Source organism: Lepus europaeus, chromosome 5 (genome assembly GCF_033115175.1).
Source record: "Lepus europaeus isolate LE1 chromosome 5, mLepTim1.pri, whole genome shotgun sequence".
In the NCBI taxonomy this organism is placed as follows: Eukaryota; Metazoa; Chordata; class Mammalia; order Lagomorpha; family Leporidae; genus Lepus; species Lepus europaeus.
The window spans coordinates 27,695,422-27,710,703 of NC_084831.1; the positions used below are offsets into that span (position 1 = coordinate 27,695,422).

Genomic DNA, 15,282 nt, shown 5'->3' on the forward strand with positions numbered 1-15,282 from the left:
TACAAGTCCCAGCTGCTCCACTTCCAATCCAGCTCCCTGCTAAAGCACCTGACAAAGCAGCAGCAGATGGCCCAAGTACTTGGGACCCTGCACCCTCGTGGGAGATCTGGAAGAAGCTCCTGGCTTCAGCCTGCCCAGTCCCGGCTGTTGCAGCCATTTAGAGAGTGAACCAGCAGGTGGAAGACCTCTCTCTTTGTCCAACCCTCTCTCTGTAACTCTGCCTTTCAAATAAATAAAAAATAAATCTTTAAAAATAAGCAACCAAAAAGAAATAGCCCCATTCAGTCCACTGAATACAGATGTTCAGTGTTAGTTTATTTCTATTTCTCCTATTAATATTGGCAATTTTCTCTCTCTTTTTTAAAATTATTTTATTTGAGAGGCAGAGAGAGAGACAGGGAAAGAGAGAGGTCTTCCATCCTTTGGTTCACTCCGCAAATGGCCACATGGCTGAAGCTGGGCTGATCCAAAGCCAGGAGCCAGGAGCTTCCTTCAGATCTCCCATGTGGGTGCAGGGGCCCAAGCAATGGGGCCATCCTCTGCTGCTTTCCCAGGTGCATCGGCAGGGAGCTATATAAAAAATGAAGCAGCTAGGGCTCAAATGGGTACCTATATGGGATGCTGGTGCCAAAGGTGGAGGCTTAACCTACTATGCCACAGAGTTGGCTCCACTCTCTCTCTCTCTCAAGACTTATTTATTTTATTTGAAAAATAGAGTAACGGCCGGCGCTGCGGCTCAATAGGCTAATCCTCTGCCTGTGGCGCTGGCACACCAGGTTCTAGTCCCAGTCGGGGCACAGGATTCTGTCCTGGTTGCCTCTCTTCCAGGCCAGCTCTCTGCTGTGGCCCGGGAGTGCAGTGGAGGATGGCCCAAGTGCTTGGGCCCTGCACCTCATGGGAGACCAGGAGAAGCACCTGGCTCCTTCCTTCAGATCAGCATGGTGCACCGGCCGCAGAGCGCTGGCTGTGGCGGCCACTGGAGGGTGAACCAACAGCAAAGGAAGACCTTTCTCTCTGTCCACTCTGCCTGTAAAAACAAAGCAAAACAAAACAAAACCAAAGAAAAGTAGAGTAACATAGAGGCAGAGGTAGAAAGAGAAGAGAAGAGAGAGGGGGATCCTCCATCTGCCGGTTCACTCCCCAAATGGCCACAACAACTGGAACTGGGCCAAACTGGAGCCAAGAACTTCTTTCAGGTCTCCCACATGGATGCAGGGACACAAGGACTTGGGCCATCCTCCACTGCCTTCCCAGGCCACAGCAGAGAGCTAGATCAGAAGTGGAGCAGCCAGGACCCGAACCGGTGCCCATATGGGATGCTGGCACTGAGGTGGCAGCCCCACCTGCTACGCCACAGTGCCGGCCCTGTCCTCCATCTCTCTTTACAAGCAGATCAGTTCAATTAAAATAACACAACTACATAGAAAGCTAACTTAGAGCCATTAAATTGCTTCTTCAATTAAATAGCAAATGTAGCATAAAAACAAAAATGATTTAAGTTATATGTGCCACATACAGTGGTGAGAGTTTTATATAATTCCCTCATTCAATCTTTATAATAATTCCATAAAAATAGATATTACTTTGCTGATAGAAAAATTAAACTTAGAATTTGTATAAAGACCTACAATTAGCAAGTCAATAAACATCTATTTAAACAGCCTGATCCCAGAGACTGCTCTTAACCACAATGTCTTTTTAAAAATTTACTTATTTTTATTTATTTGAAAGGCAAGAGAGAGAGAGAGGGAGGGACGGAGGAAGGGAGGGGAAAGGGGGAGAGAGACAAAGAGAGAGATCTTTCAACTGTCAGTTCACTCTTTAAAAGCCTGTAGTAGCCAGGGCTGGTCAGGCCAAAGCCGGCAGCCAGGAACTCCATCTGAGTTTCCCATTTCGGTGGCAGGGGCTCAGTACTTGAGACATCATCTGCTGCCTCTCAGGATGTACATTAGCAGGAAGCTGGACTGCAACTGGAAGCAGGACTCAGCCCCAGGCCCTCTGATACAGGATACAGGCATTACTTAATCCACTGCACCTTAACGCTCACTCTGCCTGCATCTTTTTTTTTTTTTTTTTTTTTAAGATTTATGGGGGCTGGTGCTGTGGCAACAGCAGGTAAGGCCACAGCCTACAGTGCCGGCATCCCATATGGGTGCCAGTTTGAGTCCCGGCTGCTCCACTTCTGATCCAGCTCCCTGCTGATGTGCCTGGGAAAGCAGCAGAGGATGGCCCTGGTACATGGGCCTCTGCACCCACATGGGAGACCTGAAGGAAGCTCCTGGCTTCTGGCTTTGGATCAGCCCAGTTCCAGCCATTTGGGGAGCAAACCAGCAGATGGAAGATCGATCTCTCTCTCTCTCTCTCTGTAACTCTTTCAAATAAAATATATTAAATCTCAAAAAAAAAAAAAAAAAAAGAGAGAGAGAGAAAATAGTACTGAATTTAAAAAAAGATTTATTTAAGCATTTATTTGAAAGATATAATATCAGAGAAAGAGGGAGAGATAGAGAGATCTCCCATCTGCCGGTTCACTCCTCAAAAGACCACAACAGCCAGGTTTGGCCAGGAGTCCAGAACTGCATCCAGGTCTCCCACATGAGCGGCAAGACTTCAGCCATCATCCATTGCCTTCCCAGGTGCAACAGCAGTGAGCTGGATAGAAGTGAAGCATCCAGGACTGGAACAGGCCCTTCAATATGGTATCTCAGCTGTGCCACAATGCTGGCCCTGCATCTTAATGAACCACTTTACCTAGGATCTACTATATACTCTTTGGTATATAACCCAACACAACCCCCAAACACATACACATAAATGCATGCACATATACACTGCAAATTGGATTTTTTTTTTTTTTGGACAGGCAGAGTGGATAGTGAAAGAGAGACAGAGAGAAAGGTCTTCCTTTTTGCCGTTGGTTCACCCTCCAATGGCTGCTGTGGCCGGCGCATTGTGCTGATTCGAAGCCAGGAGCCAGGTGCTTCTCCTGGTCTCCCATGGGGTGCAGGGCCCAAGGACTTGGGCCATCCTCCACTGCACTCCCGGGCCATAGCAGAGAGCTGGCCTGGAAGAAGGGCAACCGGGACAGAATCTGGCGCCCCGACCGGGACTAGAACCAGGTGTGCCGGCGCCGCAAGGTGGAGGTTTAGCCTGTTAAGCCACGGCGCTGGCTGCAAATTGGAAATTAAATATTTGAGCTGTAGACACAATTATGTATAGTAACTGGCTGACCCAAAATAAGTCTCATGTGCCAACTGGCATAACTGTGCAAATGTACCAAATGTAATTCCTCTATATTTATTAGGAAGACTGACAAACGATCATTACCTATCTCAGAATAAAATGACTAAATTATAAATTCACATTTTAGAACTAAGAATTCATTTTTGATTGGGGCTTGGGGAAGCAGGGATTGGACCTATCATAGAAGCATAAGGCAGAGGTAGTCAATATTTACTACAGCCTCATACCATTGTCTACAAAGGATATTTATTTGTTAAGACATCAAATATTTCTGCTAGAAGATTAACTAGATTCACTGCAATTGCATCAAGCACATTGTCACTCTTACCTCAATTTTCAAAAGGAGTTTAATTCACTTAATGTCTGCAGCATTTATGACAAAGTGTTTATTGTGCCCAAAGCTGGAATGCTTACTCCACTTCTGCCTGGTAAGTCAGAGGAACAAGCAAGCCACAGCCCACTCTTTGCTGAATACTAAAAGGATTTCTAGGTGGCTTGAAGCTAATTTGACTCATTTTCCCTCTCAAGCAGTGAGCAAGAGAAGATCATTGACCTTTCACCTAGATCAAAACCATGTAAGTAAATTTGTCTCCTCCCCTCAATCCATCTTGTCTCTAGCTTCTCTTTAAACTTCAGTCCTTCAGATTGCATAAGGCCTTGGTTAAAGTTATCACTGACAGTCTATTTATTATCGAAAAGTCCTCAGTCCAATATTGCAAGATACTAGAAAATAAACTGTTTTAAAGATCTATAGTAACTTTTTAAAAACGTAACTCCTGTGTAGATTCTTTTTTAACTTAAGAAAGTATAGCTTAAAATAAAACCACAACCAGCACCATATACACTACTGAAGAACCAAGGAACTGACCTTACAGCACAACAGTCAATGATGGCACCATCATTATTTGTAGCTTTGTCTGACCTGATGTGTGACCTGGAGCTAGTCCTGCTACCACTTTATGGCTTTTACTCCATATCAGTGACAGAATTAACTACTATCTGTCTCAGTGGAATAGTGAGTAGATTAAATTATTAAGCAAAATGCTTTGGGCAAAAGTCATATGAATGTTAAATATTGTGATTTACAAGCATTAATTTTCCTAGCACTCCTATGGGGTTGGGAAGTTATCTCGACTTCATAGATGAGTAAACAGGTACGGGGGTAACGTCACGTGAGAAGGCTCTATTTACTTAGTCCCTGTGGGAAGGGAATAATATACACTTTTAGCAATCATACAAACCTTCTTGGCACATCCCACACAATCTTCAATGCATTAAATCCCGAACTTAATGCTGCATCTTTTAACTTGCTGTCAATGGAATTAAGACAGCTCTAAGATAGCAACAAGGCCAGAATTAAGCGAGGAAGACCAATTCTGTATGCTCAACAAAAATAATTACAGAAAAACAAAGATAAATAATCTCAAGATGAAAATTTGTATTATTATTTTCAAGGTTCCTCCTCCAGTATCATATAGGAAACTTCAGTCACAGGAATTAAGAAATATGATTTCCTATGGAAACACTTTGAAAAAATTTTGGCAATTTCTTATAAAACTAAATCTATTCTTAGTATATCAACAATCACATTCCTAGGCATTCACCCAAAGGAGTTAAAAACTTACATTCAAACAAAAACCTGCATGTGGATGTTTTTGGTAGTTTTATTCACAATTCCAAAACTTGGAAGCAACCAAGAAGGAAGTGAATGGATAGACTATGGTACATTTAAGTAATGGAAAATTATTTAGCACTAAATGGAAATGAGTTAACAAGCCATAGAAAGACATGGAGGAACTTTAAATGCATACCACTAAGTAAATGAAGCCAGTCTGAAAAGGACATGTAAGGTAAGATTCCAACTATATGACATTCTGGAAAAGGTAAAATTATGGAATTAGTAAAAATACCAGGACCTGGGGAGGTAGGCATGAATGAATAGATTGGGGCACAGAATATTTTCAGAACAGTGAAACTACTCTGTATGATACTACAATGATGAGTCCATGTTATAAAACATTTGTCCAAAGCCATAGAATGCACAATACCTTGAGTGATATAAACTATGGAGTTTGGCAATTATGATACGTCAATGTAGCTTTACTAATTATAACATGTGTATCATGAATGTTGGTAACAGGGAATGTTATACATGGGTATGGGGGAGGGAGTATATGGAATATATTTGTACTCTCCTCTCAATTTTGCTGTAAACTTATCAATTTTGCTGTAAACTTAAAACTGCTCCAAAAAATAAAGTCTTTCAGAGAGGGGAAAAAAAGCTGTCACCGGTCTTCATATGGGCATAAGCCCACAAATTCTCTGGGAATGTGTGTTTGTCCTCCTGGCTTTAAGTAGCAACTGTGCAGAGAGAAAAAACAAATCTAAGGGGAGTGAAGGATAAAGGAATAGCAAGGGAAAGGTTCAGGAAGGCCAAAAAAAAAAAGCAAAAATACTACTCATGTCTAACAGGAATGTAAAAGAAGTACATTCTTCTGTTCTTATCTAAGGCTACCTGCTAGACTGCTTACCCGACTCCGAAGACAGTCAGCCAGGTTTCGCCGTGTGAAATTTGCTGCTGCTGTGGGAGACAATTCATAGCCTGGACAAGAGATAAAGAGTCACACTTAAAGCAAAGCAGAAGGAATAACAGTATCCCAAATCACTTCACTATGCCTGCTTAATCTACTGCCTTAAAAAATTATAGAAATGGCCTCATCTAGTAATTTTATACATGCAATTATAGCTCCATATTATACCAGTAAGTACAGTATGAAGCAGTGTTACTGAACTAAGTAAGTAACTAGAAACAAGGTACTCTCTGAGTACCACCACAAACTCCAGGAAGCTAGCTAGTATCATGTGACAGGGAGCCTTTCCCAGTGGATAAGAGCTCTTAACTGCAGAGAGCCCACAAAACACAAATGTCCTAATTATCTCTTTAGACAGGAACCTACCACAGAACTAAGGTAGAACCCTTTTAAGGTACCATAAATGCTTACAATTACAGAGTTTTAAGTTTACAAAGCATTTTCATAAATATTATTAAATAAAGGTCTAGAGAGGATAGATAACTTGTCACATAGAAAACAGTAAAGCCAAGTTTTACTTATGTCTTTTAGCTCTGAGATTCAGATATACTTGAACTGAAACCATTTCCTCTGAAATATGCAACATTTAAAACATCTGGTGTTACCACCCCCATCTCTAAGATTATTTTAGCTTTATCTTCCAAGAAGCAGTATTACAATGGTTCTCTGCTCCGGGAATTTTGCAGAAAAATCTTTAAGATTAGAAGGATTAGACTTTTAGGGTCTAGAAAAGTTTTTAAAAATAGGAAAACTCAAATGTCTTGTGACCACATGGTTCTGCTCATGTGTAGAACTGCAAGAGAATAACTTTTAGTTCAAATTTAAAGACAAATCAATAATTATAGGTGGTATCGTGTCTTTCAAAAATTCATAAGTTGAAGTCTTAACACCCAGTACCTCATAATGTGACTGTATTTGGAGACAGACTCATTAAAGATGCAATTAAGTTAAAATGAGGTCATCAGAGTGGGCCCTAATCTAAGTGTTATTACAAGAAGAATTCTGGACACAGGCAGTACAGAGGAAAAATCATGGGGAGGCACAGGCCTTGGAAGAAGTCCATCCTAGGGGCCAGCACTGTGGCATAGTAAGCTAAGCCTCTGCCTGTGGCACCAGCATCCCATATGGGTACCAGTTCCAGTCTCGGCTGCTTCTCTTCTGATTCAGCTCTCTGTTATGGCCTGGGTAAGCAGAAGATGGCCCAAGTGTTTGAGCCCCTGCATCCACGTGGGAGATCCAGAAGAAGCTCCTGGTTGCTGGCTTTGGATAGGCCCAGCTCCAGGCCCTGTGGTCACTTGGGAAGTAAACCAGCAGATGGAAGGCTTTTCTCTCTGTCTCTCCCTCTCTGTCTATAACTCTACCTCTTAAATAAATAAATAAAATCTTAAAAAAAAAAAAAAAAAAAGTTTATTCTGCTGACACCTTCATCTCAGACCTCTAGTCTCCAGAACTAGGGAAAACCAATTTCTGGAGGCTGGCGCTGTGGCTCACTTGGTTAATCCTCTGCCTGCGGCGCCGGCATCCCATATGGGTGCTGAGTTCTAGTCCCGGTTGCTCCTCTTCCAGTCCAGCTCTATACTGTAGCCCAGGAGGGCAGTGGAGGATGGCCCAGGAGCTTGGGCTCCTGCACCTGCGTGGGAGACCAGGAAGAAGTACCTGGCTCTTGGCTTCGGATTGGTGCAGTGCCAGCCGTAGCAGCCACTTGGGAAGTGGCTTTCTCTCTGTCTCTGTCTCTCACTGTCTATAACTCTACCTGTCAAATAAATTTAAAAAAAAAAAAGAAAACCTAATTTCTGTTAAGACCTCCCCAAATGGGGCTGGCATTACAGTACAGCAGATTAAGTCATCACCTTCCACATCCATAAAGGTAGTGGTTCCAGTTCCGTCTGCTTCACTTTTGATCCACCTTCTTGCTAATGCATCTGGGAAAGCAGCGGAACATGGCCCAAGTAGTTTGGCCCCTGTCACCCACGTGGGAGACCCAGATGGAGTTCCAGGCTCTTGGCTTCAGCCTGGCTCTGCCCCAGCCATTGCAGTCACTTGGCCAGCAGACAGAAGATCTCTTTACCTCTGTAACTCTGCTTTTAAAATAAATCTTAAAATAAATCTTTGTTATGGCAGCACTGGAAAACCTATCTACGACAGCTATTCTCTAAGTCTTACCCACCATTTCGCATTTTATAAAGTTGCACATTTTTTTGAATATATTCTGCAAACTGCACAGTGTCTCCAGCTTCTCCAACACATAGGAGTAATATTTTTTCACTCATCTTAAACATCTTGTCATGATCTGCTCAAAGAAAAGAAACCATGTTAGAATCTGCCTTAACACAAACAGACAGCTATTATGTATGCAACCTAAGTAGGTTTATTAATTGCTATCTTGAATAATTTTACTAATCATTGTCTTCAGAAGATTTTAATACACAACAGTATTAATTTCTTTCACTCTCCATGTTAAAATACCAACATGTTATTAAGGTCAATTTCATATGTATTCTGAAAAACAGGCATGAAATGACAATTTCAACATTTAAAGATATTTGAAAAGCAAGGAGCAGTAGAGGAAACTAAAGGAATCTAACCAATGGTCATTATCTTTAGGTTCATAATTACAAAGCCCTCAGACGTTCCTACAAATACAAATTGTAGTTATTAAATTTATACACATATAAAGCATGTATGAAAAGGGCCAGTGCTACAATTAGAATCAAAGAACTGCTCCACAAAATAGAAAATCAACTGTGATATAAATCACCTTAGAAAGTAAACCAACTCCATCTCCAAAGCAAAAAAAAAAAGCCTAAAACGATTGCCAAAGAAAAGTTCTAACAGAAATTCTGACATTAAGCTATACAGAATACCTCACAAAAATCTAAATACTCTAATCTTATCTAGCTGAACCAGACTCAGATTAGATAGATAAATAAATATTCAGATTGCAATTATTGCCTAAGGAAGATAAAACTTCATATTCAATCTGCAGCTTCAGAAACAGCCTGTATCTTCCCATCTTATTCTCACTTTCACTTTTCATTTTTCAAATAGTGCTGAATAATCTTCCCTGGGAGACATGTTTCCCAGTTTGAAAGCTTTTGAAATGTCAAAATCCCTTAATAGGATTAAAGAACAAAATGCTTTACAAGTGTTTGAGAGTTAGAGATACCAATAATATGGCTTCTTAGACTTTGGGGAAAAACTACACAAAATGTGCCTATAGATAATATCAAATTGCCTTAAAACTCCTAAAAAAGCTCACTTTTATTTGTTATACAGGCTACAGGAGATTTAAAGACTGTGGGTTTGTAAACTTGTTTATAAAAGAAAAAAAATTCGGCCGGCGCCGCGGCTCACTAGGCTAATCCTCCACCTTGCGGTGCCGGCACACCGGGTTCTAGTCCCGGTCGGGGCACCGATCCTGTCCCGGTTGCCCCTCTTCCAGGCCAGCTCTCTGCTGTGGCCAGGGAGTGCAGTGGAGGATGGCCCAAGTGCTTGGGCCTTGCACCCCATGGGAGACCAGGATAAGCACCTGGCTCCTGCCATCGGAACAGCGCGGTGTGCCGGCCGCAGCGCGCCTACCGCGGCGGCCATTGGAGGGTGAACCAACGGCAAAGGAAGACCTTTCTCTCTGTCTCTCTCTCTCTCACTGTCCACTCTGCCTGTCAAAAATTAAAAATAAATAAATAAAAAATAAAATAAAAATTCACTTACAGATATATTATCCATGCAAAGAAAAAGGACCAGAAGGGTATAGCCCAAGTTCTTGCAGGTGTTAAGCATATGGGCAATTTTTATTTCCTTCTTTTTTACCTATCAGTATTTCCTGAAATTTCTACACTTAATATGTACCACTTTCATAAAAACAAAACAAAAAAATACATCATTTTTATAGTATGAAAAAAGAAGCTGCCCTTATTTGGAGGGGAGCTTAGTTGTCACATTTAGAAGAAAGGCTGGGGGCCAACGATGTGGCATAGCAGGTAAAGCCACCACCTGCAGTGCCCACATTCCATACGGGAGTACTGGCTGCTCCACTTTCGATCCAGCTCTCTGCTATGGCCTGGAAAAGCAGTAGAAGATGGCCGAAGTTTTTGGACTCCTGCACCCACATGAAAAGACCCAGAGGAAGCTCCTGGCTCCAGGCTTCTGATGGGCACAGCTCCAGTCATTGAGGCCAATTGGGGAGTGAACCAGTGGATGGAAGCTTGCTCGCACTCGCTTGCTCTCTCTCTCTCTCTGCCTCTCCTTCTCTGTCTGTGTAACTCTTTCAAATAAATCGTTTAAAAAATAAAAAATAAAAAAAGAAGAAGAAAGGCCAAGGGCTGGCATGGGCAGATTGTTGCCATTTGCCATGCGGCATCCTATTTCAGAGGGCCAGTTCGTGTCCCAGCTGCTCCACTTTTTTTTTTTTTTTTTTGACAGGCAGAGTTAGACAGTGAGAGAGAGAGAGAGAGAGAGAGAGAGGAGAAAGGTCTTCCTTCCATTGGTTCACCCCCCAAATGGTTGCTACGGCTGGCGCACTGCGCTGATCCGAAGCCAGGAGCTTCCCCCAGGTTTCCCATGTGGGTGCAGGGCCCAAAGACTTGGGCCATCCTCCACTGCCTTCCCGGGCCACAGCAGAGAGCTGGACTGGAAGAGGAGCAACCAGGACAGAACTGGCGTCCCAACCGGGGCTAGAACTCGAAGTGCCGGCGCTGCAGAGGATTAGCCTAGTGAGCCGCGGCACCGGCCCTAGCTGTTCCACTTCTGATCCAGCTCCCCTCTAATGTGCCTGGGAAGGCAGTGGAAGATGGCCTAGGTACTTGGGCCCCTGCCACCCATGTCAGAGACCAGGATGGAGTTCCTATCTGCTGGTTTTGGCCTGTCCCAGCTTGACCACTGCAGTTACTTGGAGAGTAAATCAGAGGATGAAATCTCTCTTTCTGATTCTTTGTCTTTCAAATAAAATAAATCTTTTAAAACATAGGAAAAAGGCTAAAATTCTACACAACAAACTATTTTGAAATAAACTTCAGGGGCTGGTACTGTGGCACAGCAGGTTAAAGCCCTGGCCTGAAGCACTGGCATCCCATACTGCGCCGGTTCTAGTCCCGGCTGCTCCTCTTCCGATCTAGCTCTCTACTATGGCCTGGGAAAGCAGTAGAAGATGGCCCAGGTCCTTGGGCCCCTGCACCCCCGTGGGAGACCCAGAGGAAGCTCCTGGCTCCTGGCTTCAGATTGGTGCAACTCTGGTCATTGTGGCCATCTGGGGAGTGAACCAGCGGATGGAAGACCTCTCTCTCTGTCTCTACCTCTTTTTGTAACTTTGTCTTTCAAATACGTAAAATAAATCTTAAAAAAAAGAAACTTCATAAAATGTCAAACATCTTTTTCTTTTTCTTTTTCTTTTTTTTTTTTTGACAGGCAGAGTGGATAGTGAGAGAGAGAGACAGAGAGAAAGGTCTTCCTTTTGCCGTTGGTTCACCCTCCAATGGCTGCCGCGGTAGGCGCGCTGCGGCCGGCGGACTGCGCTGATCCAATGGCAGGAGCCAGGTGCTTCTCCTGGTCTCCCATGGGGTGCAGGGCCCAAAGACTTGGGCCATCCTCCACTGCACTCCCTGGCCACAGCAGAGAGCTGGCCTGGAAGAGGGGCAACCGGGACAGGATCGGTGCCCCGACCGGGACTAGAACCCGGTGTGCCGGCGCCGCTAGACGGAGGATTAGCCTATTGAGCCGCAGTGCCAGCCCAAACATCTTTTTTAAACACTGAGCCTATCCAGTGAATAAAGGAGGGTGACATAAAACCACAAGTGATAGACACTAACGTCTCCCTGAGAGCCTCTGCAGCCCTAGGGAATTTCTGATCCCTTGGTGAAGAACTTACAAGAACCACATACATAAAATAAACAGCGAACTGAACATCAGTGTATGATACCATGGAAGCCAGACTTCATTAGGATCTGGACTTCAGACTCTGAACTTGATTATTTGTCTCATTATGCTTCAGTTTCCAAATGTGTAAAAAAATAAAATCACTTACCATTGCCTTACTAACGAGTGAGAGGAACTGTAACAAATTCTATACATGCACAATAGTACTCTTAGTGTTGGGTAATATAGTTCATAACTGTTACAAGAATTCATAAAAGAAAGTTGAGTATGCACTGTAGTAATCTAAGTAACTTAAATGCAATTAATTCTACGGGTGGGCACTGTGGCATAGTGGGTAAAACTACCGCTTGCAGTGCTGGCATCTCATACGGGTACCAGTTCAAGTCCTGGTTGCTCCACTTCTGATCCAGCTCTCTGCTATGGCCCAAGTCCTTGGACCCCTGCACCCACGTGGGAGACCTGGAAGAAGCTCCTGGCTCCTAGCTTCAGATGGGTACAGTTCTGGCCACTGCAACCATCTGTGGCGTGAACCAGCGGATGGAAGACTTCTCTCTCTCTCTCTGCCTCTGCCTCTCTGTAGTGCTGTCTTTCAAATAAATAAATAAATCTTAAAAAAAAAAAAAAAAAAAAGACAAGAAAAGCAATTCTATATAGGCCAAGGGGGTAAATTTGGCACAAAACGTACCATACTATATAACCAATCTGAGAGTTGCACCACTGTTTAATAAACAAGCAATCGCCGGTGCCATGGCTTAACAGGCTAATCCTCCGCCTTGCGGCGCCGGCACACCAGGTTCTAGTACCGGTTGGGGCGCCGGATTCTGTCCCGGTTGCCCCTCTTCCAGGCCAGCTCTCTGCTATGGCCAGGGAGTGCAGTGGAGGATGGCCCAAGTCCTTGGGCCCTGTACCCGCATGGGAGGCCAGGAGAAGCACCTGGCTCCTGGCTTCAGATCAGCGAGATGCGCCGGCAGTAGCGGCCATTGGAGGGTGAACCAACAGCAAAGGAAGACCTTTCTCTCTGTCTCTCTCTCTCTCTCACTATCCACTCTGCCTGTCAAAAATAAATAAACAAACAAACAAACAAGCAATCTTTGGGAAATGTCTTCTCTATAGAATCAAAATAGCTCACAAAGTGACAATCTGAATAACTGAATGGAAGTATTATTTTATACTTTGAGAAAATAAGTCCTTTTCAGTATTCTTGACTACTCTATACAACTTCCTTCATGCAATGAATAGTTAGTAGAAAGTCCTCATACAATTCTAACACTCGTATTATAATTCTGTTTCTATACCACAAAAGATCGCAGGGAAAATCAGAACTGAGCACACTTATTTCCAACTATCCCTCAGGAACTCAAATTCATTTTTCTCTTTCCCATACCACAGTGGTCTTTCTTTTCTCTGAATACTCTTAGCATTCACTCATGAAGTCATGAATTTTAAAAGTAACCTAATATTAACTTCTTTTATCCTATAAAATCATCTTGCAGTATCTGTTTCCTTACTTTCTTAATATCTTCATCTCTTTAATGGATTATACCTAGTATATCGCATTTCCTGTTACTGTAAATACTGTATATATATTTTTTAAAAAGTTCCTTAGAGTTGTTTCCATCTCCCCAAATGGGCACACAGCCACACGATCAAACGCCTGTGGCTTACAACAGCAGTGGTGGACACCAGTTCACCTTTGTCCACGTACTCCAGGAAACCCCAGATTTAATAATTTTTCTCTCCATAAACCCAAGATGAACTCTCATCTGCCCTCACAGCTCTCCCTAATCTCCTCAAGAATTTCTTCTTTGTATCACCTGAGAAGCTTGACTGTACTTTTCATAGGATAAAACCCTTTCTAGTTGTTATAATAATTTGTACACATATCTGAATCTTATTGAATTGTAACTTCTTTTAAAGTAGGTGTCACATCTTATTCTTTGCAGATCCTCAGCAAGCAGCAAAGTGCACACAGTGCCCAAAACCTACTTGTCAAAATGAACTTTCAATCATCTGAGTCAAAGCACACTTTTTCAATAGCAGCTTGTCTGATTAGTCATGAAAACATAGCCCTAGATTTTTCAGATCCATAACTGAAATCTTTAAAAATTATGCATTTAGTACTTCCTGTAAAGAGATCATACAGTTTGGCAGTTTTGGGCAAAAGAGCTGAACTCATACTGCACACGTGTGCACACTGCTTCTGGCAAGTTTCTTAACCTCTGGGCCTCAAACTAACACCTGTAAAATGGGGATGAAGTAGTGCCCATCTCAAAAGGTTCAATGTGAGTTAACGTAAAGAGCATAACGTAGCACCTAGTACATCCTAAGTCCTTGGCATTCTTACTACTAAATGTCGGTCAAGCGCTAAGCAGTTGCATACAACTCATTCGATTCTCCCAACAAGCTTGTGAGTTTAGCATTACTGTAATAACGTAACAGACGAAGAAGCGTGGGCATTTTGAAATAACTTGACAAAGCAAACAGGTGACAGGGCTGCAGTCTGCTAACTTCATTAACCACTTAACTGTAAGGCAAACTTAGCAGCCAACATCTTAGAACGCCGGAAGAGGAGGATCCAGGCCGAGCCTCGGGAAAATGCGGGGAAACGCCAACCTGCGGGTCCCACAGGTTCACTCTCCCCGGGAGCCCGCTTTGTGCACCCAGCGAACTAACTTCATTAGTAGCGACAAAAGGAAACTTGGGAGTTCGGGGATCCAAGCAGCCTGGAGGCCGGCAGGCGCTCAAACACTTCCCAAGCCAATGTCCTTAGGCAAGAAGCAGTTAGCGAAGACCAGAGCAGGCGCACTGACCCAGCAGCCCTGGGAAGAGCGAACGCCACGGCCCTAGGCTCCGCCGCCCGTGTCCTCAGTTCTACAAAACAGGTGCACGAATGGCAGTGCAGGCCGGGTTTCACCTCCCAGGCCTCCCCGGGCCGCCCCCGAACCCTCCGGCTGCCTACGGCCAGGCCAGGCCTCCTCTGCTTCCTCTCACCGTCCTTCATCTGGACAATATTGCTGGCGGCCACCCGGTCCGAGGCGACAAGAACGTAGTCTGGGCCCTGGATGCCAATGAGGTACTCCATGGTGGCAAGAGGTCGGGGACTGCTGGTCCGAGCGAACGCAGGCCTCGCCGGTGAGACAGCAACGCCGGAGCGAAGTTTGGCGCGACGTAAGCCGCGCGACAGCCCTGGCCACAGGCGCTCTCGGATGACGTAAAATGTCGCGAGAGGTTAGAAAGTGGGCGTGGCTGTCTTTTCCGCTGTGCCGGTTGTGCGTGTCGCCTACTTACGTAACGCCAAGTTTCTTTATCTGGAAACTAGGATTTTAAAACTTGCTTGAGGATAAAATCGCTACTTGTAAATGCCGAGCCCATATGGGTTCCAAAAAGGGTGAGTTCCCAGGTGGCGGTTTCCCTTTTTTGCCGGTTAACATCTCCGGAATCCCGCTCCCTGCAGGCCAGATTGGAGAAAAATTAACTTGGGAGGAGCCCTATTTACGTCCCTCACAGAAATGGTCCGTGGTTGTATTAGAGCACAAATGCAAAAAGAAATGAATAGTGGAAGAAAAGTATGTTTAGA

At 43.9% G+C, this 15,282-nt stretch overlaps 1 protein-coding gene across 1 annotated transcript in view; it reads right to left on the minus strand.

The window, feature by feature from the left end:
- Nucleotides 1-14,879, minus strand: part of PSMB2 (proteasome 20S subunit beta 2) — a 39,444-nt gene extending 24,565 nt beyond the window's left edge. The window contains exons 1-3 of the mRNA XM_062190943.1: nucleotides 14,697-14,879; nucleotides 8,002-8,124; nucleotides 5,775-5,845 (exon numbers count right to left, since the gene is read on the minus strand). Of these exons, the coding sequence (XP_062046927.1) occupies nucleotides 5,775-5,845; nucleotides 8,002-8,124; nucleotides 14,697-14,787 (285 nt within the window). The 5' untranslated portion in view covers nucleotides 14,788-14,879. The remainder of the gene's footprint in view (nucleotides 1-5,774; nucleotides 5,846-8,001; nucleotides 8,125-14,696) is intronic.
- Nucleotides 14,880-15,282: the final 403 nt, after the last annotated feature.